We start from the raw sequence: 21,789 nt of genomic DNA on the forward strand, positions 1-21,789 counted from the left end.
GTGCTGCGTACAATGTCAGCATCGAATCGCGACGAATCGGATCCGAAAATCCATCCATCCCGACGATCAATCGTGGCGCGAATTCGGCCGGAAGTGTTCGGCGCCAAACCGTCCGCAGATGGCGGAGCACGAGCTAATCGTATAATTGAATTAGCGAACAAAATACCCACTTCCTGCTGTTGGCACCCGGTAAAGCCCCAACCCGCTCCGGGGGACCGGACATAGCAGCTCACAAAACCATTACCGGATGTTTTGGGTGTCGCTCCAAAACATGCGCGTGGCTCTCATATGTAGGCTAGTTGGGCAAAGTTCGCGTTGTCCGCGGTGGAGCACACTAGGTTTCCAGTCCGCGCCCAGCAAGCAAAACCGGTCCCGAGTGCTGCATGGAAGCAATTTGAGCAATGTGAGGCCACCTTTTACCAGCCCAAGCCATGCCATTCGCGAAGATCGCGTCGATTATCTCGCCGCTCGAACCGGTCCTGCCATAAGCGGGCGCAATTGCGTAGGTTCAATTATTACGCTTTACGGGCTCGGCGTATCCGTTGCATCGATCATCGATGTGTGCTTCTTTCGTGCCAAGCCAAAGAACCGCCGGCGGTATTTCCGTGGGCTGGCCCGACGGCGCAGATCCAACGGAGTTCGATTCCACGGGTCCACGCCAAAAGATACATTCGCGGGTCGCAGGAGGAAGATCCGAAGCCCGGGCACACTGCGAAAAACCGGCTTTGTTCCCACTTTTGCCCGACACGTAACCCGATTTTGGCCAGGTTAATAGGTCGTTTATATGCGCGATTTACTGAGAAGAAATAAAGACATATCGTATTTCAACAGGTCTTGCGCGCTATTTTACGGGGAAGTAGGAAATAATCTGGACGAAAATAATACTTTGCTTTTGAGGGAAACATACACAGGTAGGTTTCTCCAGAAAGAACTAACATGACGGCATCTTATTGGAAAAATAATCCGAGTGACACAATAACACCAACTGAAACTGGGAACACGAACAACAGGGAACTCAAACAAAAAATACCTATAAGTGCAAATATGCGAACACGGACCACATGTTCAATTCGAGGCCGAAGCCCCATGAATTACGCTGACAGGCTCTTGTCAAACTTATTAGAAACTGAAAGTAGAATGGACAAATCCAATCAAACGGTACCACAGTAACAAAAGAATTTAATTTTGTCTTTCAAACTTCTTCCCAAACAAATCCTGTTAGGCAAAATATCAGCCCGGGTCTTCGACAGTCGTCTCACGTTGCGTAACAGCTAGATCTACCGTTGCCATTTGATGGTCGTGGCGTAAAGGTGACACGTTTGCGATTGTTTTTCTCACCTCAATGTCAGCATACAAAAACCTGTGCAAAAGCTTCTTTGCTCAGCGTGTAGAGGAGTGCCACATGGCACGGATACCCCTAGGTGACGGCGTTGCCACGGACCGCTGCTGTAGGTCTTGTGACCTTCGCTGATAATAATATGCTAATTAATTTATTTGTCCGGTTTTTATCTCCTGCACCATCGCCTATTATCATCGCGCACACTGTAGCGGCACTGCCAAGGCGAAGCAAATGAAAGAATTGCCCCTAATTTGATGGGCCGTCGGTGGTGACAGTTTATCCTTTGGTGTGCTCCTTTGGCGTTTCTTTAACCCCGTTCCGCACCTAGGCCGGCCGCGTCACCTCCGGCTTAAAGGCAATTTGATTTAAAATTCATCAAAATGCCGTTCAAGCAGCCATTCCTGTGGAGGTTGAAAAATGGTCCACCAGAGCGCGGTTTATAAGAAAACAAACGAACGACGCCCCTGACGCTCCGTCCTGATTGAAGTCAATGAATAGACGTGATTGTTCGCGGACACATACCGCGAAACCGGAACCTGTGCACAGATCACGCGCGCGCAATCAACCCTCGTCTGGGCGCCCCTCGCTCGAGGAGGTTCCGTCGGCTCATGGCTCATCACCGTTGAAATATTCATTAGCCCAAACGTAGAAACGACAACCGAAGAGTGAACAAACAAGAAATGTGAGACTCAGGGGAAGTAATTACGAAGAATTCGAGAATCGCGGAATTCCAGGTATGGGATAAGCGCGGTTCTGAAACTCTAGCACGAACAGTGATCCAAAGGCGCGCACAAGCGGTTAAAAATGGGTTTCTTTACCTCGTTAAGCAGCAGAATTCCTTTTTTCGGTTAAACTCGGATAGTTCAAGCAATTTGAGCCACATTCTGCTTATGCGAGTTTTGACATGTATCTAAGGGGAAGTTGGAAAGGAAGCCGATCGGATACGTCACCAGGAAGCGCGATCGTTCGAAACGGGAGAGCAACTTGAAGCGGGAAGGGCAGCCGATCGGATATGTCACCGGTAAGTCCTCCGAGTAATAAATAAATTGAATTAAACGCTACAAATAACACGATTAACTTTCCTTTCGAAAAGGATGTTTAAAAATTGGAAAGTGAAACATTTCGCGAGCCTTGAAATATTTCGCACAGGTAGGGTTGATTCGTTGGCTGCAAAATGGTGCTTCATCATAGGAGTACGAATTTGCACAGGGTTAAAGTTGTCAAAAATTGTACGCATTTCGCAAACGACAAACGGTTCAATCGACGGTTTCCGTTTCAATCTGGTAAAACTCTTTTTACGCGGCTCTATTGGTTTTCGGCGTGAACACCATGAATTTGGATCCTCTTCTAAGTGCTGTGCAGCAGTACCGACGCACGGAACACTATCTTCTTCATCAGTGTTTCCCTTTACTGGAAACGAGTAAGTTTGGAATTTGCACATTTTTACCACTCGTTCCCGCTGGGCAATATACATTTTGTTGTGCTGCAGAATTGAATGCTGCGGAAAATGAAATCTCACGCTGGCAACAACGGGCCTTCACCGCAGAAAGCAAGATTAAGTACCTGGAGCAGCAGCTAAGCGAGAGAGAAAAGCAAACCGATGACACTAAAACGTCTGTACCGATTATTAACGTTTGGGGGATGGAAACCTCTAGATTGTTCTTCTCGTTTTAGTATTAGCAATGTCCAGCATCAAGTTATGATGAAAACTGGCGCCGTGATGGGAGAAGTGATATGGAAATCGTTCAAAAACCACACCACCGTTAAAATGCTGGTAGAGGCTGAGGAAACGATGAACAAATACTGTGCCCTCTCGCAGGGCATCGTTGAATCATTTTTAGGCTCGTACGACGGTGTCATTCCTCCCCAGAAATCTTTGGAACACGTGTTCATCATATCCGTGCTGGGGGCACTGACGAACCTGGCCGCTTTCGACGAGGGACGCTCGTTCCTGGCCAAAGGGCAGCCGGGGCTGGTGCTTCTAACGAAACTGTTGCAAGAACAGGAACATTGGAGCATTGCCCCTGGACGGTACCTGAAGCGGATGACGTTAACTTTTGCCTACAACTTCTCGCTGGTTGACAACGTGGCCTACTTCATACTGAGCGAAGAGAAACTGCTGACCGCGGTGCTGAAGTGCGTTCGACCGGACGATCCAAGTGATGTGGTCGGTGCTGCTGTGGCCATTATTTATCGTTTGCTGATGGTATCGATGGCAGCAGGCATTCCCTCGGCGTTGCCGGAAAAGGTTAGCTTTGCCAAATTAAACATTGTACACTGTTTAAGTTGTGCTTTTCTATTTTCAGATACCAATTCAGTTGGTAAAATCTATGACCACATCTTCCGATGTGAAACTTGTAGAAATATCAAACAATCTCATTTGTCTTATGGAATCAGGTTTCGCTTCCCGTTGATGGCCTAGATTTAAAGGCAAGATTATGTAATCACTAGAACGTTCCGTTTTTAAGGAACATCAATAAATGTACTTTATCCTTTATTTTTTATTATATTCCAACGGTTGTTTTGAAAAGCCAACCGGTTCAAATATTCCACAAATACGCCCTGAGTCCATGTACTCTTCGTCGAAGGCATTTGAAAGTTCTAGCATCTAGTTAAAAATAATAGTTCAATCGTTTAATGGCACGTGTGGTAAAGGTCCACGCGCGCACCGAAGTAGCTAAGTTCGATCCCGATGTGCTAAGTAGTAGCAGAGCGGACATGCATATTAGCAGGTGCTGTCCTCGTACTTATTGACCATCAATTTATGCTTCCTCGTCCCAGTGTCAATCGGTACAGGCTAATGGGCTCGAGTGACGCGTGAAGCAGCCGGCAAACTGCGGCTATTGACGTAACCTAACCACAGACACCCAGAGGTAACTGCGCACGGATGATTTATCTTATCTTGGTGAGAAGTGCAAACAAATAAACACCTTCTCAGCCGGATCCGGTGATGCTTATCTCGGTGCCATCGTCAGTTTTAGGTTTGCGACTTGAGATGCTGGTCGTCGTTCCAGAACCGCTGTTCGCTAATGACAAATCTTCCCTTTCCAGTCCACAAACACTCCATGCCGGTCGGTTCTTCCGCTACCTACACGCTTTGCCCACCCTATTTGGGCCTTGGGGGGACGCGCTTACCATAAATAAAGCGTTGTCTTCTTAAGCTTTGAAGAATGTAAAAATAATCACACCACCCACCGCTGACCCTGTTTTCGAAGAAGTCTATCTTTTTGTGGAAACAACGTTTATTCAATAACCGCAAAGGTCGGTGCAAGTTGGAGAACGCAAAAGTTGAGTCCAGTCTGGCGAAAGCTTTGAGAAGACCATCCAGAATCATCGGAACGCTCGATCTAGCGCCAACCAATTCCTACAACATCCATACCACTTCTGAACCATCGACCGGAGGAATCTCATCCTCGTCGATGTGTGGAAAGCTTTCTTGGGTCACTTAGGCTGGTGGGCAAATTATGTCAACCGAGTAACACTTTTTTCGCCCCGGCCAGTCATAAACAAGTGGTAGGTGTTTTGCAGACAAAAACCAGTTCTGCAACATGGCGCGGTGATGATAAATCGGAAGTTTCTCCTTGATTTCACCACCACCGGCCGGTGGCAGACTGACCAAATCTGCTCAAATACCAAAAACCGACCGCCCGGACCTGTGTGTGTAGTGGTGTGTGAGGGTAAATATTTTATTTCCACCAAACCCCAACAACCTTTCCAGTGCGCATAAATTAGTCCCATATAACACACCGGTGCCGGTTTACCTTATTTTACTTTTTTAAACGCTTTCGAGCGGCACAGGGTGTTCTGCGGCCACGGCACGGCACGACCACGAAACCGTGCACGCGTTGCGCTTGGACCGAAACGGGATAGACACAGTGAGGCACAAGCGTGGGGGCGCACACAAGATCTCAACCGAAGATTTCTTAGCCACACAGCTGACGCCCACCGTCGGGAGCGACAAACCAGCTTCCTTGCCGGGAAAAGAGCGTGTTTGGGCACGGTCGCCTATGGTATGTTTGTTTTGCGGAGGGTGCACTGGCGCAAAGACCTCAGCCCTGCTGCGCCACATAGTTCTTCCTTCGGTCAGGGCAGGAATCAGCCGCGAAACATACTCGTGAATGCGCGGCGCGTACACTCCACTAGATCTATGATTGGCCAGGTCTAGAGCCTAACGAATGGCATTCCTGGTCTAGATCCGGGGGCGGGAATATCTGCGCAGATCGACCGCGATCGTTCGTTAGTGGCAGTTGCTAGTCACGAAAATCTGTGCAAAGGCAACCGCGAAATACTCCAATTTTCCGACGCCAGCACCGTATTCGGACACGCTTCGGTCCTACCTAAATCCTTGTTCGATCCACCACGTGGTAGCGTATGTACTTTGTTCAAGCCAGCCTTTTTGGTAGGGACACGAAGCGACCGAAGCGAAAGAATTAATCAAATCAAAAACGCTCTCAGACTGCGCCCTTGTGTCGGCCCCAGACAGACCAGAAACTCACGAACACGGCTCACGCTGTACTTCGCTGTCCAGCTCGCTGGCCCTCTGCAGATCGCACACCTTGCGATTAGGAAACCAAATATTGCACCCTTTTATGGTACACGCGGTGCCGGTCGTGGTCAGCTCTCTGGTGCTATTTACCATCGTTTAGTGTGCACGAGACCCGTCCAGAGGACCTTAGAAGATCAGAAACATTTCGTCACCGTCCGTTATCCTTGGAAGTGTGCCCTATATGGGCAGAGCGGCGTTTGTAAGCCACACGGGTGAACTATTTTGCTGGCTAACTAGCCATCGGCCCCGAACCGTTCCGGAGCCTTACGAAGCGAGCCAATGAGCGTGGCGAAGATAATGATGGATTGTACTATGGTGCCGAATCGCTAATTTGAAACAGATAGCCTCCAAAAGCCGCAGCAAACTAACCATTGACCAAAGAGACAAAACTGGACAACCCTCGAGTGGGGTAACACGACAACGATATTTCCCGATCCCGATCGATTTTAGATCATTTTCTTGAGCTTACAAAAGCAAAAGCTCAACGAGCTGTAACGATGAAGCTTCTCCCAGTCGGTTACGAAACAGCAAGATTGAAGCATCATTTGGCCGGTACGGGAAAGACCTCGCTAATTGGCAACTATTGTTTAAATTTTAAGCTACCTTTCTAAGGTACCAATGTTTGACATTTTTATATCGCCATCCAGCAGCTTATCGGTTATGCCATCAGCCGCAAAACCGAGCTGCCGTTTTAATGCTCAAAATCTATGAAACAAACAGAAGGTCCGTCATGGGCGTTTCGCCCAACTTCTATCTCTTTTGGGGTGGCCTTTTTATCAAATGGAAGCATTTCAGCTGCTCACGCAGTTGTCCGTTGTATCGTTTGATTACAAAACACGGCAAAAAATGCGAGGGCTATCTCAAGGTCCAAAAAAAGTGGTCCACCAACCGACGCCACCGACCCGTGTTCTCCTGGACCTGTTATCTCAAACCCGCCATTTCGGCGTTCGATAATAGCGCCAATGTTTCACTATCAGCTGGGTGGAAGAAGACTGGGTAAACAAACTTACGATCAAACCGCTCCTTGAAGTCACCGTCGTAGCTATCTTCGGCCGCATGCTCCAGAGCCTCCATGGCGCTGTTGATGGTTCTTTCAAAGTCGGTGTCGATATCCATTTCGGTATTTTGGGGAGCTTTCGGAAACACGCGTTCAAACACTTCCCTTTTCACGATCACGTTATCACACTATCGCACACAGTCACAGATTTTCACATGATAGTGCACCAATTTCCCGATCATTCCGAATCACAGCACCTTGCTTCGACTTTTGTGGATTTCAGATCTCCCGCGGTCGGCTTTCGATCACTCACTGGCTTCGCAGTCGTAGGCGCGAGAATGCTTTTGCGCCTCGCGCGGCAACGCGGGTCAGCAGAACGACACGGACACGTACGGGCTATGGAACGGAACAAACAAACGCAACCGCAACATAAACAACTATTCTTTTTCCCTCAACGACGGGTTTCCATTTCGCGCGCGCGATTTTGTTTCAATTTCGTTTTTAAAGTCCGCGCTGGGACACCGACCACGGATAGGCGCGTTCGGCGATGGTCTGTTTGCTCGAACCAAACACGCGAAACACGCGGCGCTGCTGCTCGGGCTCCGCAGCCTTTGGGGCGTAAAAACGGGTATTGAATGAAGTTTTCTCACTCGCTGGGCCGCGAACTCGCGATGATGTTCGCCTTCTCGTTTTATCGCACGGCCAATCGCGGCTCACTCTCTCTCTTTCTCGCACAGTCGTTTGACCAGATGATCAGAGCGGGACACACACGCCTTAGGAGAGCGAGTTAACATTCCGCATCGTCTCTGTCACCACGACCACCACCACTACCAAGGTGGTGGTGACCGAAGGAAGGAAAAAAAGTTTATGCGCCTCAGGTACCTGTCGAGCAGCATATGATATCATCATCATTGCGTATCAGCAACCTCTTCTCCATCACGCGTCCAGGACGGTGTAGTACCAGGGCGCCCCAGCGCTCCATGGTCGCTGTTGCTCAATCCACCCAACAGCAACCCTCCCCCGGGTGGGTTGGCGTAACCGATGGCGCCCACGCCACTAGAACCACCACCATGCAAACCGTGGTGAGCGATCGGATGCAGTTTATTGGGTCTTGGGATGGTCTTCGTTAACGGGGTCCGCAGGAGCGTGGGATGATTTGTGACTGATCGAACGGCAGAGAATGCCTCACAATACTTGGAAGCTGTATCGTATGGTTTGAGCTCTGTGTTCGACTTCCAAACTATCCCCATGCCAATACTAGCTACTCCGAACCGGCGAAGGTTAACAATGAACCAATGGGGTATGCCTTTTAGACTAAACAATTTATCAATAATTCAACATTACACCGATAACGTGGCATAGCAAATTCTTAAGCCAGCCGTCGCATTAAAATATCTTGCTCAACATGGCCATTGCGGTAATTTATGTGCAACCAAACGCACAACCCATTTGTAAACGAGTTTCCGTAGCAACGACCTACAATGACCACGCAAGGCGCAAAACTTTCTGTTGGATCGATTCCGCGCCGTATCGTTAAGGGAACGTTTAGGGGTTCTTGTTGGGAATAAAAATTTAACGAAAAAAAAAACACACGAAACTTTGTCCATTAGGCTGTAATACATCCGCCGTGTGGTGTAAAAGGACATGTTAATCGATTAAACAACCGTGAGCGTGTGTGTTTCCTGAAAATATGCTGGCGACTTACGTAATTCCGCTGTTGACTCGTTACTTCTGAGTAATATGGCTAATTGATTGTGTTTCGTTATTAGCTAAATTGTTCACCTTTATGATAACAGAACGGTACGTTTATGGCGTGGTAGGAAACGGTACACTTTTAGTAGTACAAAGTCACACGGTAAAAGACAAACACTTGAGAAAATGGCCAATGCTGCGGAGCCAGGTGCCCTCAGCGCTTTATTGGGAACGAGTACCTACGATAAGCAGATGGGAACGTAATCAAACAACATGAAGTGCCGCATGGACGGCAATCGTTCAATGAAAGCCAAAAAATCCCTTTTTAAAGGCCCAGTTTAAAACATTGCCCACTCTTTTACGCCCCGGGGAGGCTGAGCGCAATTACTCGAAGGGGTTTCGTGCGAACCGTGTGGTTCACTGTGTCGGCAATGATCGATACTTTCGGCTTCGGATCATACACTTGGCCCGCACATGAACTTTTGCCCAAATCGTGTTTCAATAAACTGCACTATTTCACGAAACGACCGTACCAAAAACGTCCAGCATACGGTGGATTCGTGACCCCACAATAGTATCGATTACACGCGGTAAGCACTCGGTCACTAATCGTGGCACGCACCTTCGCTTCGGTCGGTGGCAAGTCTTACCGCTTCGGTGGACGGAACGAAATTGGCTGAAACGTGGCGTCGAATCGTGGTGGGACTTTCCCAACCGTTCGAGGTTTTCGCGTGCTTTCGCCATTACTTTAGCGAGCCACACGCCCTTGTTGGCCGAAGCTATATCCTGCCGTCGGAGTGTTTTAATTAAATTAGCACCTGTCCGCGTTTAAATTTCCCCACCGTTTTTTCCCCATTTTTTGGTTTATGACTTCAGTATGACGTGGGCAAGTTCTGGAACTTTCGCGAACTGTATGCTCATTGGGCTGTGTCCTTCATCGAGCTTGCTTCGTAATTTTTCCCCAACTTACCGCCGGGAAAGCTTTTTAGTAGCCCGCAAACGTGTATCAATAAGGTCTCGAATTGCACAATCTGCTGTAACCCGGTGCACTGGTACACGTTCGAAGTGTCCCGAGTGACTGACAACCGAGACCGGTCACCGCCCAACCCGGAGGACCAACAACCGACTCGGCTCCGAACTACCACCCATCAAATCGGTGCCGCTCCGACCACGTTTTTCACGACCATTCTTCGATCGGCACGTGGCAAGGTGAATTTGTTCACCATCGTCATTGCACCTTGCGTTTTCGTACGTTTAATCGTGTGGGGCAAACAAAAAGAACCTGTTTGGAAGTGTGACGGTGTGTTGGGGATGAACTGGGAAAATGGTTTCGGGCCAGAATGGTACAAAAACAGCCACCGAGCAGAATGATGTGATATCTTTACTGTAATGTGAACATCACCACACAAATTGAAATGCACTTCACCAATGGGAACTTTTTACGAATTATTTGACTGTGCAATAATTACCGCAGTCAAAATGTTTTCGTTAACCGGAAACACTTGCTAAACTCACCGAAAGTACGCGAGAGAGCACACCAATGAACAATACCATCTACACAGTCAAAATATGTTTGTTGGTAACTTTTCGTAACCATGGCAGCAACCAACCAGCAACCGCTCCTGAGGGGTCAATAAAACCAGAAGATATGCTAGCACCTCGATGTGCAACACGGCCATCCATTTATCGTAAAGATTGCACTCATTGAAATCAGGATAACCTCTGGCTTTTTCTCATCCCTTGGATAAGCTAGAATTTACGTGCATGGTTAGTTGACAATGATTTACGAAAGAACGGTTTGATGGCATTCCGAGAGAGCAGAGCCTCCTAAATCCTCGGCGATAAAGCATTCTATGCTTTTGATTGAAATTATCGCGAAAAGATTGATCGATTTCTTCATACGTAACCAACAATTTGTCGACATTAACCTTTCGGAAAGCGAACCCCAAGCTCCCATGAGAGCAGATAACGCTTCGGGACATGCTTAACCTGGATGCCACGATGCCACGTGAAAACCGGCAAAAAGTAATGATGCCTGTCCCCGCTGGCTATGTCGTGTCCGGCGCCACCCATCGTTAATCTTTATTGGTTGCACCCATCGAAGTATTGGGCAACTTTAGGTAAAGATTTACCTTATGGTGTGAAAAAGGACCACAAGCAACAGTGTTCGATGGCAGACGAAGAAGTTCGTTCCCTGGTACGTGAATGGTAACCACAACACGAACGGGAAGTCCTAAAGTTGCAACCAGTGGAACGACAGAAGCCAAACCGAACGATTAAAACCTGTTTCGATGCCGCGTCAAATCGCCAACCTTGAACATGAACTTCCTTCACACCACATTCGGCGTGAGCTGGTTGTCGACGTGAGGACGAGTTGCTGTTGGCCAGTAGTTAGGTCAAGATGTGGAAAGCATTCCAGGAATGGAGGATAGTGACGTAGAAAGAGGGGCATAATTGACCATCAGTGTTTGTTAGTTCAATCAGTGAGTGACGAACGCAAAATATATAAAATAATCATGAATGTTATCATTAAATTACAAATCACTGGTTTGTTGTGAGCTTAAAATCGCTTTAAAATTGTTTCGAGTTTATCATAAGTCCGTTATATTTTCTTTTATAGTACGGTTTTTTCACAAATGGACTCCAATCTTTTTATGCTTCAATAACATTTTCCATTTTTAATTTACGGGTACAAAAGTATAATTTATCTTCATAAACGACGGTAGATGTAACACGATGGTTTCAACAGCACCAATATTCAGCATTTGGTATAGGCTCCAATCGAATATTTGTTCAATTTCAAAATTACATAATGGGGAAGAAGCTCAGGACGAAACTCGAACAACCATCGTTCCGACGAAATTGTTCAAATAGCTCAGTGCTTTTGAAGATGTAATGTTTCAATATGTCTGAAGTTTATTTGTTCTAAACAACAGGTTAAGGCATAGATTAAACGCGTAGAATAAATGGAATCTACTTTAATTCACCAGGTTCGTTATGCAGGACAAATAATTTTAAGCTAGACAGCACGATCGATTTGAAACAAAATGCAATTTATTTGTTGTATTTTCGTAGTGAAACATTTTCGTTCATTTAGTAGATTAATATTACTTTATTACCTTTGTTTCGTTTCTTACTCTTTCACTCAGAGAATACAAAAAAGATTGAATTACGAGTTTACTAGGCTAGGTTCGAAAGAAAATAAACGAACACCAATTTTGAAACACATGCGAAGCGAACAATAAAAGTATCGTTACGGCTATCAGTTAAGTGTCGTCTACTCTGCAGCGAAAATAACCGTAAGATTGTCCTAATAAAAGGTAGCTGGCTAGAGCAAAGATAACGTAAATCTTAAAAAACTCTTTGTCAGCTAGAATGTTTGTGTTCCCGGAAGAAGTCACACAGACAGCGATGATATCGGCCAATTGCATTATTGGACGGCGATGATAGAATAAACTGCTACTCTACTGTGCAGTTGTACACGAATCTACTTAAAAATTGTCACTAAACCAGAATCGAATCAAACGTACGACGTCGACGTGTTCCCACCACATCCAGAAAGAAGCTACTGGAGCGAACGTCAGGAAGCAAGATTGTGCGCTGGGAAATTGGCAATACCACTACCGGCAAGTAGTGGCCACTGTTGGTGGTTGTTGTCGCTGTGCGGCGACTAAAGGAATGCAGTATTGTGTTGCGTTTGCCCTCTATTCGTTGATCAGCTCGCCATAGTAAGCGGTCAGGGCGATGAGTTTGCGATCAAGAAAGTTTTGCTCGATCTCGACCGCCCCGTTCGGCCCGGCCAGCATCGTCAGCTGCTGTGTGTTGGAGTTCCGCGGCAGGTACAGAGCCACATTTTTGCTAATTTGCTGGGCCGCCCGCATCAACTCAGTCGCCGGAAGGGGCTGCAGTGATTGCTCTAGATCGTACACTTCGTCCTTCATGTAGCTGGGACCGCCCCACGGCGGCGAGAGGAACACGACGTCCGCTCGCAGACGGCTCGCCATTTGCAGAAAATCGCCCGTAATAAACTCGATCCGATCGGTCACCCCGTACACCGAGGCATTATGTTTCGCCATTTCGATCTTGCGTGGATCGATGTCGATCGCGATGACTTTTTGGCAGGTGAACGCAAACTGGATCGAATTGCCACCGCAACCACAGAACGCATCGACAATCAGATCCGAGCGACATCGTTCGGCCGTGTGGGCGGCCACCTTCTCCGGAGTCACCGAAAACCATGACTCGCGATCGAGCCGAATGCCGGCGTCAAACAGTGAGAAAAGTGAAAAACGCTTGTACCAATACTTGAGCAGCGACTTGTCGTTGGCAATGTCGGCAGGCAGACTGGCGACGAACTTGGTTTTGCGCTTCTTTTTCTTTTCCTTCTTCATGGTGGTAGCGACTTCTGACTCGGCCACCGACGAAGCCGTTGCTGCCACCGTCGAACCGTCTTCTGACACCGCCGTAGCAACGTCGCCGCGTTCGACGTTCGATTCGCCCTCCCTTCCAGCACTGACCAGCAGTTGAGTGTACTCGAGAATCGAGCTCGACCGGATTGTGTTTGTCCGGGCAGCGGCCGTGGCCCCCAGGTTGGCTGGCTCATCATCGGAGGAGGTGTGTAGTAGGGCTTCGGGCGCGGCCGGGTCCGATTTGTCTCCACCTACCGACAACTCGTTACCATCGTCGTCGAAGTACGTGTGCTTCGGAGGTCGGTAATGCTTCATTTTGAGCACACGATTTGCCAGTCGAATATGCTTCTTCCGGTAAACAACCTCCCCGCTAATGTTGATGATCGATTCCGTATCGTTTGTTGGATCGGAAAACGCGTAACCCATCAACTCGAATGCCGCCTTCAGTCGCTCTTTGGGGGTTTCTTCGTTGTCGCTCTCGTGGCATCGCTTCAACGTGACCGGCTTATCGTTCGACGGCGGACGATCGTCTCCACTGCCGCTTGGTGCCGGCATCTGTTTGCCAAAAACGGTCGGCAATCCGTATGACGACATTATCGAGGACAGATCTTCCACTGCTTGAGCCTCCTTGGAAGAGCTTCTATTCGCTTCCTCGTTTCCGTCCTTAGGTTCTTCTGTACTGGAACCTTCGTTTCGTGCTAACCTCAACCCGGCGACCATTTCCGGTAGCTTTTCCATTGCTCCACTGCCCCGGTTACTGTTGCGTTTGCGTTTATGATATTTGGCGCTACATTCACCGCTGTCGTTACCTTCACTGCCGCCAACGTCGTGTGCGTGGTCTGCCATGAACCGGCGGTAACGCTTGGCGTACAGTTCTTGAAAGTGTTGCTGCCATAGTATCTGCCAGTACTGTTCGCCGTCCATTGCCGCATCTTCATCGGGTGGTACTACGGCACCGCTGGACGCACGACCTCCGCCTCCTACCAGGTACTCTGTTTCGAGCAAGTCGGAACTGTTCGAACTGTGGCTATTCGATACTTCCGAGCTGAGGCTTTCGCTCAACTGCGAGCTTTGCGAGCTCACTTTGGAGCTACAGAAGTCATAGCTCGAAATCGTCATGCGCGTTACGTTTGTCATGGAATCGGTCGTACCAATCGTGAGCGGTATGCTGGAGGTGACGGAATCGCAGCGCGGGCTTAGGAGGGACTCGTTATCACCGCTTCCTGCGCGATGAGTGCTCCAAAGAAGTTCCGCGTCGCCCGATCCGCTCATAGGCCAGTGGTTTGTTGGGTAGGCCGACTTCGTGTACGGATGGGGCGAACAAGCCGAAACGACGATTTCCGTGCCCCCGACAATGGCATCGTTGTCGAAGCTGAAGTCTTTGTCCGCTTCCGTCGCGGGCCCGGGTGTGGCTTCACTTGCATCGTGTGGAGTGTTCGTTCCGGTCGCTTGTCCCTGATCACCCGGTTCCAGATACTCGGGATTAATGTAATCACTGTACTTCTCGATCCACGACGACCAAATAATCGTTTCACCGTGTTTGCTCCAAAACGATTCCCATGCATCGTGTAAATCTTCGCGCCCAAACGCCTCCGGAAGACTGTTGTTGCGCGATACCGAGGCACCCGATGATCTTCCCCCTGTTCCAGTGCGTAGATCCTCGGTCAGTTCGTAGTGAGTGCGACCCGTTTCCAGTAGTTGATCGTTCAGCGAATACTTCCGCTCATTGTGCCGCTCGGAAAGATCGGCGCCACTATCACTTGAGTGCATCGCGGATGAAGCGATGGCCGTGCTGGAGGTGCTAGCAGCAGCAACTGGAACTGTACTACCTTGCTGCACACCGGAAGCATAAAATACGTGCTCGTGCTCATCGGTACTGCAGTAATTGGTGTCGGAATGACTCGCACTCGCGCTGAAGTAGCAGCTCGCGTCGCTGACCGTTCCCGCATCACGATCGCCCCACTTCGCGGGCATTTTCCGCGAGCCATCGCGACCGAAACTTAACTGCTTCACCAGCGGCTCGTCGATGAACACATCGTCCACTTCGGCGCGATCCAGCACATCCAGATCCAGGGGTTCTGCGTTATCTCCGTCCCCATGCGCTTCCAGCTCACCGGAAGCTGCTACCTCGGTGGCAACTGGATCTGCTCCTGCTGGTACTGTGGCCGTTGTTGCTGTTTGAGAAATGGAGTGCTCCGCCGGCGCTGGTGGGTCCATGGAGGATATCAGGGAAACGGAATCGCCACGCTCCAGAGTGGACACGTAAACATCGTAGCAGTTCTTGATGAACACTCGGCTGCACAGGCAGTAGATGCACTTCTTCTTGTTTTTCACCGACGGATGCGACAGATAGATTTCTGCCAGCGGTTCCCAGTGTCCCTCCGAAGCATTCGTCATGTTTCGTGAGCACACTCACACACCGTATTTGCGCTGAAAGAGTGCAGAAACACAATATTCAGTGTGAATAACTCCAAAGTGCCCCGCGTCTCGTTAGTGCTGCACTTTCACGCTCTGCCCGCGTTAGGCAACAATAATAACACAAAAATCCCCTCAGGTGCTGGGCCCTTAGAAACCAGTTTCGCACCTTCGCAGGTACTTCCCGTGGGCGACCCGCAGCGAGCCCGTACGATGATGCATAACACCCTGGGTCTTACCGTACGAACACCTCTGGGAGGGGATCCCGTTTTCGTTCTTCAGGTCGACATTTTTGATTCACTCTCGCGTAGTTGAAAACGAAACAGTTCCACTTGGAAAAACAACTGACAGATGCGTGACAGCCAGTGTTGCCAGACTCGATCACCTTTTGTTTTGTTTTCGCTATAGCCTTTTTCACCGAGGGCTCAACAATCAGGGACATTACCGAGGAGGAGAAACGTTGAATTTGTAAGTTTACCAGATTATTTTAAAGTTTATTTATTTGTAACAACCGTTTCGTAACAATTTCACCTGCTGTCTTTCGCTAGCTTTCATGCGACCATTTGGGTTTTCGTTTTTCAACAAAACTTCTAATTCCCTCTCGGCCGTCTTTGGTGGCCAAATTATCTACCATTACCTGCTCGCCCCGCATATAGGCTACGTTAACATCCAGCGACAATTGCTCGTAGAAAAACCTTTTACCGAGCTCAATAACCGATCGGCTTTTCGATCCGATAGCTTTGCAAATGTTTTCGACCTCTTCGTCCAAATGCTCTTGCGGCACCACTTTGCTAACAAGTCCCGCACCAAGCGCTTCCGCGGCGTCGATTGGGAGCCCCGTCAGCAGCATATGCGAGGCTTTCATACGTGGCACGGCACGTACCACAGCAATTCCCGGCGTTGAGCAGAAAATACCGAAGCTTGCCCTGGAACGGAACAACGTGAGCAACGATTGCGACTTTGTGTGAGCAAGCCTCCGGTGCCGAATTTTACCCCGGTGTGGAAAAGGTGCTAATATCGCTGCACACGGCGATATCACACGATGCCACGAGCTGGCACCCGGCAGCGGCGGCCAAACCATCAACCTTGGCGATGATCGGAATAGGGGCCGATCGTATGTGGGCGATTAATTCAGAGCACTTGCGAAACACCTGCAAATGAGCATCCGAACCATGTTCCGGAGTCAGCTCTTTCAGGTTGTGGCCGGCGGAAAAAACGCGTCCCTTGGCTGCTAGCACAATGCACCGCAAATCGGGTTGATGTTGATTTTTAACAATGTTTCGCAAAATGCTGTCCATCATGTCCAGCGAAAGGGAGTTCCGTGTTTTCTCGTTGTCCAACAGCACTGTGCCAACCCCATTGTGGTGTGTAAATGTGGACAACTTGCGGAATGATAAGCCTATCCGGCACAATATGTTCTGGAAAATCACTCAAAATCAGCAACAGCGAATTGCATGGCGAATATTGGAAAATACTCACGGGAAGATTTCTGCTTGAGACCATCATTGTGTCTATTTCGTATAATATTCGTGCACGAAATGATTTGTTATTGTTTCGGGAAGACGGTGATAAGGAGGAGTTATATATAGCATTGGGTTGAAGGATTCGAGTCAGCTTCACCTAGTCACGTTGGGCGTTGAAAATCACCCGAATCGATTCTTTTCTTAGAAAACATACAATAGTGAAATTGTGATTTGTTGGCGAAAAACCTAACATTGTGTGTCACTGGAAAAAACAGTAAATACTGATCTTATTGCTAACTTATGTTCGTTCCCCAACTGTTTCATTCACACCAAAGAGTATTACAGGATTTGTATTTTCTTTCAATGGAATTAGTTTTGCCAACGGTTTCTTATTCGATTTCCTGTACCACCATTTATTCTCATCCTTAACGCATAATTAAGCTAAAGTTTAAGTTATTATGACCGTATAATGATTGTTACGATGTACATGTTGCATGGGGAGGATAACGAAGATAAAAGATAATCGGTGTCAACACGTGAGTTCGGACTAGGAATTAAGACTCGTTGCGGTGTAAGCGAACCGCGCGCCAAAGTCAATCGTCAATGACCTTGTAACATTTAGCGGATGAATCCAATATGCAGATTTGTCGTTATCAGCGCCAATATGAGTGAAAAATCGATCCACCATGAAGCATTTTTTGTGAGTTGTGCGAAGGCAATGATGTATGGCAAGATCACTAAAACTGGCCTAGACTTCAGTGATGGGTCTTTTGGCAATGTATGCCTTAACGTTTTCGTTGTCCAGCACCTTGTTGACCACTTCCTGTAGGTTCGGGAAATTCTCCAGCAAATTGGTCTTGGTAAGGTAATTCAGATAGTCCAGAATGCCTGCAAAGTAAACATCTGCCCAAGTCGGCTTGCCGAGCACCAAATGTCCATTGTTCTCTTTGGCGATCACGTTCAGCTTGGTCAGATAGAACGGAATCACTTCATTGTTGAGAGTGATCATTTTCTTCTCCTTCACCATGTCGTCCGGTTCGTACGCAACAATGGCGATTTCTGGTTAAAGGGAAAATGGCAAGAAAATTTCGTACTTGTTCATACTACACCACATCACAGAAACTCGGGACCCTTATACTCACTTAGGCGGAAATCATTGATCGTGTCGACGATGGCATCGATTTGCAGCGCTTCTAGCGGATTGTCTCCGGCCAGATTGGCCTGCTTGGCCACATAGCGACACATGGCCAGCGATTGGTGAACGCGTTTGCCGTCGACCTCCAGCACTGGCATCTGGCCCATGGGCATGGCTGGAAAAATCAACACGAACCAGTCGAGGGTAGACAGGTTTATAGACAAGGGGAAGAGAAGAAGAAAAATAGGTGTGTTAAATTTTAATACTAGCTGGATTTTCATCATTCTCTAATTTTGGGCCTTTTTGGCGGCAATTTTCAGATTTCACTTGCTAAAACTGGTTCTGTTTTGAAATTGTTCGTTTGTAGTGTCTGTGGTAGGCAGCATTGAATCTGATACCGGTGGAACGCTCCCAAACCCAACGCAAGATGAAAATGGGAAGAACACCTTATCTTCCCGTTATTTGGCGAACGTATACGGCAACAACACACAGCAACAAACATTGAGGTCGGCAGGATCTGGGAGTGACTTGCCGAATCTGAAACATTCTGTTTGGTTAGTAGATAAGATTACGAAACTAACGCACTAGGGGGCTAAAAAAAATGAAATGCAGCAAGGAAAACAGTTCTTTAACAAATATATGCTCTCACAACGAGAGCAACCCTGATTGATGTGTCAATTTGGCCGTGTGTTATCACGAACTGTCGTTTATTTTTTGCTTCTCAGTGCTCAATCGGTGCCATGCATAATTTCAATCGCATAATCCTCCGCTCGATTGTGCCGCGGTGCGGTATAATAGACCATAAAAAAACAATAAATCCATCCGTATGTTGGTGACGTAATCGATCGTTGAGCCTGAATTCTTCGATTTAGGTTCTGTGTGTAGCACCAATGATTGTGCCAGTTTAGATTTCAGTCTTTGGTCGTTTGTCGATCCAGTTGCGGATAGATTCGATCGAAGTTACGTTGTCGACAACTCTCTGCAGATTCGGATGATTTGCGATCAGATCGGACTTAGTCATGTAGCCCAGATAGTCCAGAATTGCGGTGAAGTAAATGTCGGCCCAGCTCAACTGGAAAATGAAACAAAATGGATGATTATTGTGAACAATTTGGAAGTGCACTATCGGCGGAGTTACTGCACCGACGATCGCGAATGGTGATCGCCGGTGCTCTAATTTAAACGATCTTTACTTTAGAATTGGCCAGGTGTCCATCGTTTTCACGAGCAATATCATCGAGCTTCTCCAGATAGAATGGAATGACCTCGTTGTTCAACGTTACCAACTTCTTTTCCTTGATATCATCGTCCGGTTCGTACGACACAACGGCAATTTCTACAAATGTGACAACGTTTAATGCACCGGGCAAGATTTAGACTTCGGTGATTGGGATCTCGAATGGGATCGAATGGGATCTATCGGTATTTTTGGTAATCCTCTTCGATCGGAATCATGTATTCCCCGACCAACATTACGCCAAAACTATGCTAATTTGAACCAAACCGTGCAGAGTGCTTTTGTGGAAAAGACGCGCACTACCAACCGAACCGCAAACCACGTCTTGATCCTTCCCAACAAAAAGGATTGCAAAAATATGACCGATAGAACCCAGGTGAACCAAGTCGAAGTGAGATCGAATCTTACTTAGACGGAAATCGTTCACAGTATCGACCACGGTGTCGATCATCAAGTTCTCCCAATCGTCGGCACCAGCCAAACCGACTTGTTTGGCCAGGTAGCGGGACATTGCGACCGACTGGTGGACTTTTTTGCCGTCAACCTCGAGCACCGGCATCTGACCCATCGGCATGGCTGAAACGAAAGATGGAATGTTTGTTCATGGCATCTGCAATGGTAACCTTTAGACATGAGCTTGAGGTGCGAGCATGAGTATGCGAAGAATATGCGATTGCGATCGGTACGCGATCGTGACCACGTTCGTAACGTTTTATAGATGCACTGTAAGGGAAAAGCGCCAACATCTTACACCCAATAACGGCACAACTTCCTCCCCGAGGATTGTACTACAGATTCAGCTGCTTGAAATGCTAAGTACACGTGTATCTTGAGTACGAGTGTGCGTGTTTGAGTATGCGTCGAAAGTTATAGTCCGAAAGAAGTTTAAAATCCAGCCATTATTAAAAAAGTAATGTGATATATAATAGCATTATTCTAACTGAAAAAAAAACTGTTTTCATTGCTGCATTATGGTTAATGATTAAACACGTCACACTCATGGTCCATCAAACACATAACAGCAAAAATTGGGCTAATCACATTCCGCGTGATCGCTTTGTCTATTTTAAACACACTCATTTTCATCTTCACCCGATAGCTTAACCGCCACTATAATCGGTGGCCATGCCATGTCGAACCGGTGATTCGGATCGATCGATGTCTAAAATTACATTTAATCAATCGACGACGGCGATCACGGTGTAGAAGAGGGCGGAGATGGCACGTCACTTTGATAGCATTCTGACTATGTCGGTCAGAAGGTCAATCAAACCGTGCCGCCTGTTGATCGATGATTCAGTCGCCAATGTTTTCATCGCGAGAATTGCATAAACCATTGCAGGTCACGAAGAGAACTATCCGAGTACATCATATCCTTTACACGTGAGTTTGCAAGAAGGAATTTTAGTTACGGTTAGTCAGGGTCAGAAGCAAAGACATGAAATGGCATTTACGTTAGGTGAGATATGAGAAAGCAATTCTATAAAGTTTTAGGTAATATATTGGGTTCGGACTTACTCGGTTTGAGTGCTGGCCATTCTTCGCGGGTGATCCTCACGTCGTCGAATGGAAGATTGCCGTACGACAGCAAGAACCGCAGCGGTTCACCCAAAGCCTTCACATTGAAGTAATACACCTTGTAATCCGGCATGGTGGAAAGAGTTGGTGAAACACTAGGGCAGGAGAAGAGAGAATTAGTCCTTACTTTTAGGTACAATCTCATCAAGCGACTAACGATAGACCAACGATAGACTGCAAATTATGCTCATATGTCTTTCAAGGTTGGTTCTCTTATTAGCAATATATTTTTTTGTTTTCTCGATTCAATTATCAATTTCACCCTTGCCGGCATTTTCATCTACATCGGCTTGGGCGTGTGGTGCCTACGCCCAAAATTGCCAGTGTGTGGTAGTTACCAGTGCGAATTCAGATAGCACGCGAACCGGCAATTATTCAATAATACTTTCAATTGTTATTTTCAATTAATCGCTAAAGCTTGCTGAAGCAACCTACACAGATTCTTTCTACTGCAAATGTTTACATAATTTATTTCATGTATCTGTCCCGGCACAAACGGGAAAATTGATTTGACCTTGAGGCAAACATGTCCATCTCGCCAAGGTTTTGCACATGTGTGCGAAGATATGCTGCGCACATTCTTGTCACACAAAATACTTTAGTCCACTATTAACTATCACTTGTTTTTACACAACTTTCTGGAAGAAAATCGAACTACAACACACGATCCACAGCACTGTGCACATCACAGATGATAGGGAAACGGAAAGCTAAATTATGCATCACTTCGCTTCACTTTGGTAATCGATAAAAGCCGGCCGGCCCGACACCCTACGGAGGGATGAACAGAAGGCATCACGACGCGAAAAGAGTTTCAACTTACCTGTTGATCAAACTCCTGCTAAGAAAACGGTCAGACTAAAGCAAGCTCGTGCGCGGTTCAGTTATTTATATTGTCCGCCGCTGGTCAAGCCGTCGACAATTCTCGTATGAGTATCCGCGAATTTTCGTATCAGTGTTTGTCGGGGTTTTTTGCTT

General features: G+C 47.5%; 4 protein-coding genes across 4 annotated transcripts; 1 reads left to right on the forward strand and 3 right to left on the reverse strand.

Annotated features, from left to right (window-relative positions):
* The first annotated feature begins 2,627 nt into the window (after nucleotides 1-2,627).
* On the forward strand, nucleotides 2,628-3,753 carry LOC131215182 (uncharacterized). The gene is made up of 4 exons (XM_058209568.1): nucleotides 2,628-2,759; nucleotides 2,829-2,952; nucleotides 3,014-3,587; nucleotides 3,646-3,753. The coding sequence occupies exons 1-4, from the start codon at nucleotides 2,669-2,671 to the stop codon at nucleotides 3,751-3,753; spliced, it is 897 nt and encodes a 298-aa protein (XP_058065551.1). The 5' UTR covers nucleotides 2,628-2,668.
* Nucleotides 3,754-11,699: 7,946 nt separating this feature from the next.
* Nucleotides 11,700-15,721, reverse strand: LOC131206438 (uncharacterized). The gene is made up of 2 exons (XM_058198989.1): nucleotides 15,638-15,721; nucleotides 11,700-15,413 (listed from the first exon to the last, which is right to left on the reverse strand). Exon 2 carries the CDS (start codon nucleotides 15,378-15,380, stop codon nucleotides 12,279-12,281), a length of 3,102 nt encoding a protein of 1,033 aa, XP_058054972.1. The 5' UTR covers nucleotides 15,381-15,413; nucleotides 15,638-15,721; the 3' UTR covers nucleotides 11,700-12,278.
* A 158-nt stretch (nucleotides 15,722-15,879) lies between these two features.
* LOC131216344 (enoyl-CoA hydratase domain-containing protein 3, mitochondrial) lies at nucleotides 15,880-16,922 on the reverse strand. Its single transcript, XM_058210808.1, has 3 exons — nucleotides 16,878-16,922; nucleotides 16,392-16,816; nucleotides 15,880-16,324 (listed from the first exon to the last, which is right to left on the reverse strand). The coding sequence occupies exons 1-3, from the start codon at nucleotides 16,902-16,904 to the stop codon at nucleotides 15,943-15,945; spliced, it is 834 nt and encodes a 277-aa protein (XP_058066791.1). The 5' UTR covers nucleotides 16,905-16,922; the 3' UTR covers nucleotides 15,880-15,942.
* Nucleotides 16,923-17,252: 330 nt separating this feature from the next.
* LOC131215183 (glutathione S-transferase) lies at nucleotides 17,253-21,789 on the reverse strand. Its single transcript, XM_058209570.1, has 7 exons — nucleotides 21,635-21,789; nucleotides 20,752-20,906; nucleotides 19,642-19,809; nucleotides 19,190-19,332; nucleotides 18,903-19,068; nucleotides 18,004-18,171; nucleotides 17,253-17,920 (listed from the first exon to the last, which is right to left on the reverse strand). The coding sequence occupies exons 2-7, from the start codon at nucleotides 20,882-20,884 to the stop codon at nucleotides 17,610-17,612; spliced, it is 1,089 nt and encodes a 362-aa protein (XP_058065553.1). The 5' UTR covers nucleotides 20,885-20,906; nucleotides 21,635-21,789; the 3' UTR covers nucleotides 17,253-17,609.

Source organism: Anopheles bellator, chromosome 1 (assembly GCF_943735745.2).
Source record: "Anopheles bellator chromosome 1, idAnoBellAS_SP24_06.2, whole genome shotgun sequence".
Classification (NCBI taxonomy): domain Eukaryota; kingdom Metazoa; phylum Arthropoda; class Insecta; order Diptera; family Culicidae; genus Anopheles; species Anopheles bellator.

Coding starts and splice junctions, on each gene's coding strand:
- LOC131215182 (XM_058209568.1), top strand. CDS start 2,669: ATGAATTTGGATCCTCTTCTAAGTGCTGTGCAGCAGTACCGACGCACG. Junction 2,760..2,828: donor TTTCCCTTTACTGGAAACGA/GTAAGTTTGGAA, acceptor GTTGTGCTGCAG/AATTGAATGCTGCGGAAAAT. Junction 2,953..3,013: donor CAAACCGATGACACTAAAAC/GTCTGTACCGAT, acceptor TTCTCGTTTTAG/TATTAGCAATGTCCAGCATC.
- LOC131206438 (XM_058198989.1), bottom strand. CDS start 15,380: ATGACGAATGCTTCGGAGGGACACTGGGAACCGCTGGCAGAAATCTAT.
- LOC131216344 (XM_058210808.1), bottom strand. CDS start 16,904: ATGATGGTCTCAAGCAGAAATCTTCCC. Junction 16,817..16,877: donor TCTCAAGCAGAAATCTTCCC/GTGAGTATTTTC, acceptor GTGATTTTCCAG/AACATATTGTGCCGGATAGG. Junction 16,325..16,391: donor AGCACCTTTTCCACACCGGG/GTAAAATTCGGC, acceptor GTTCCGTTCCAG/GGCAAGCTTCGGTATTTTCT.
- LOC131215183 (XM_058209570.1), bottom strand. CDS start 20,884: ATGCCGGATTACAAGGTGTATTACTTCAATGTGAAGGCTTTGGGTGAA. Junction 19,333..19,641: donor TGTGAACGATTTCCGTCTAA/GTAAGATTCGAT, acceptor TCACATTTGTAG/AAATTGCCGTTGTGTCGTAC. Junction 17,921..18,003: donor GATCAATGATTTCCGCCTAA/GTGAGTATAAGG, acceptor CCCTTTAACCAG/AAATCGCCATTGTTGCGTAC.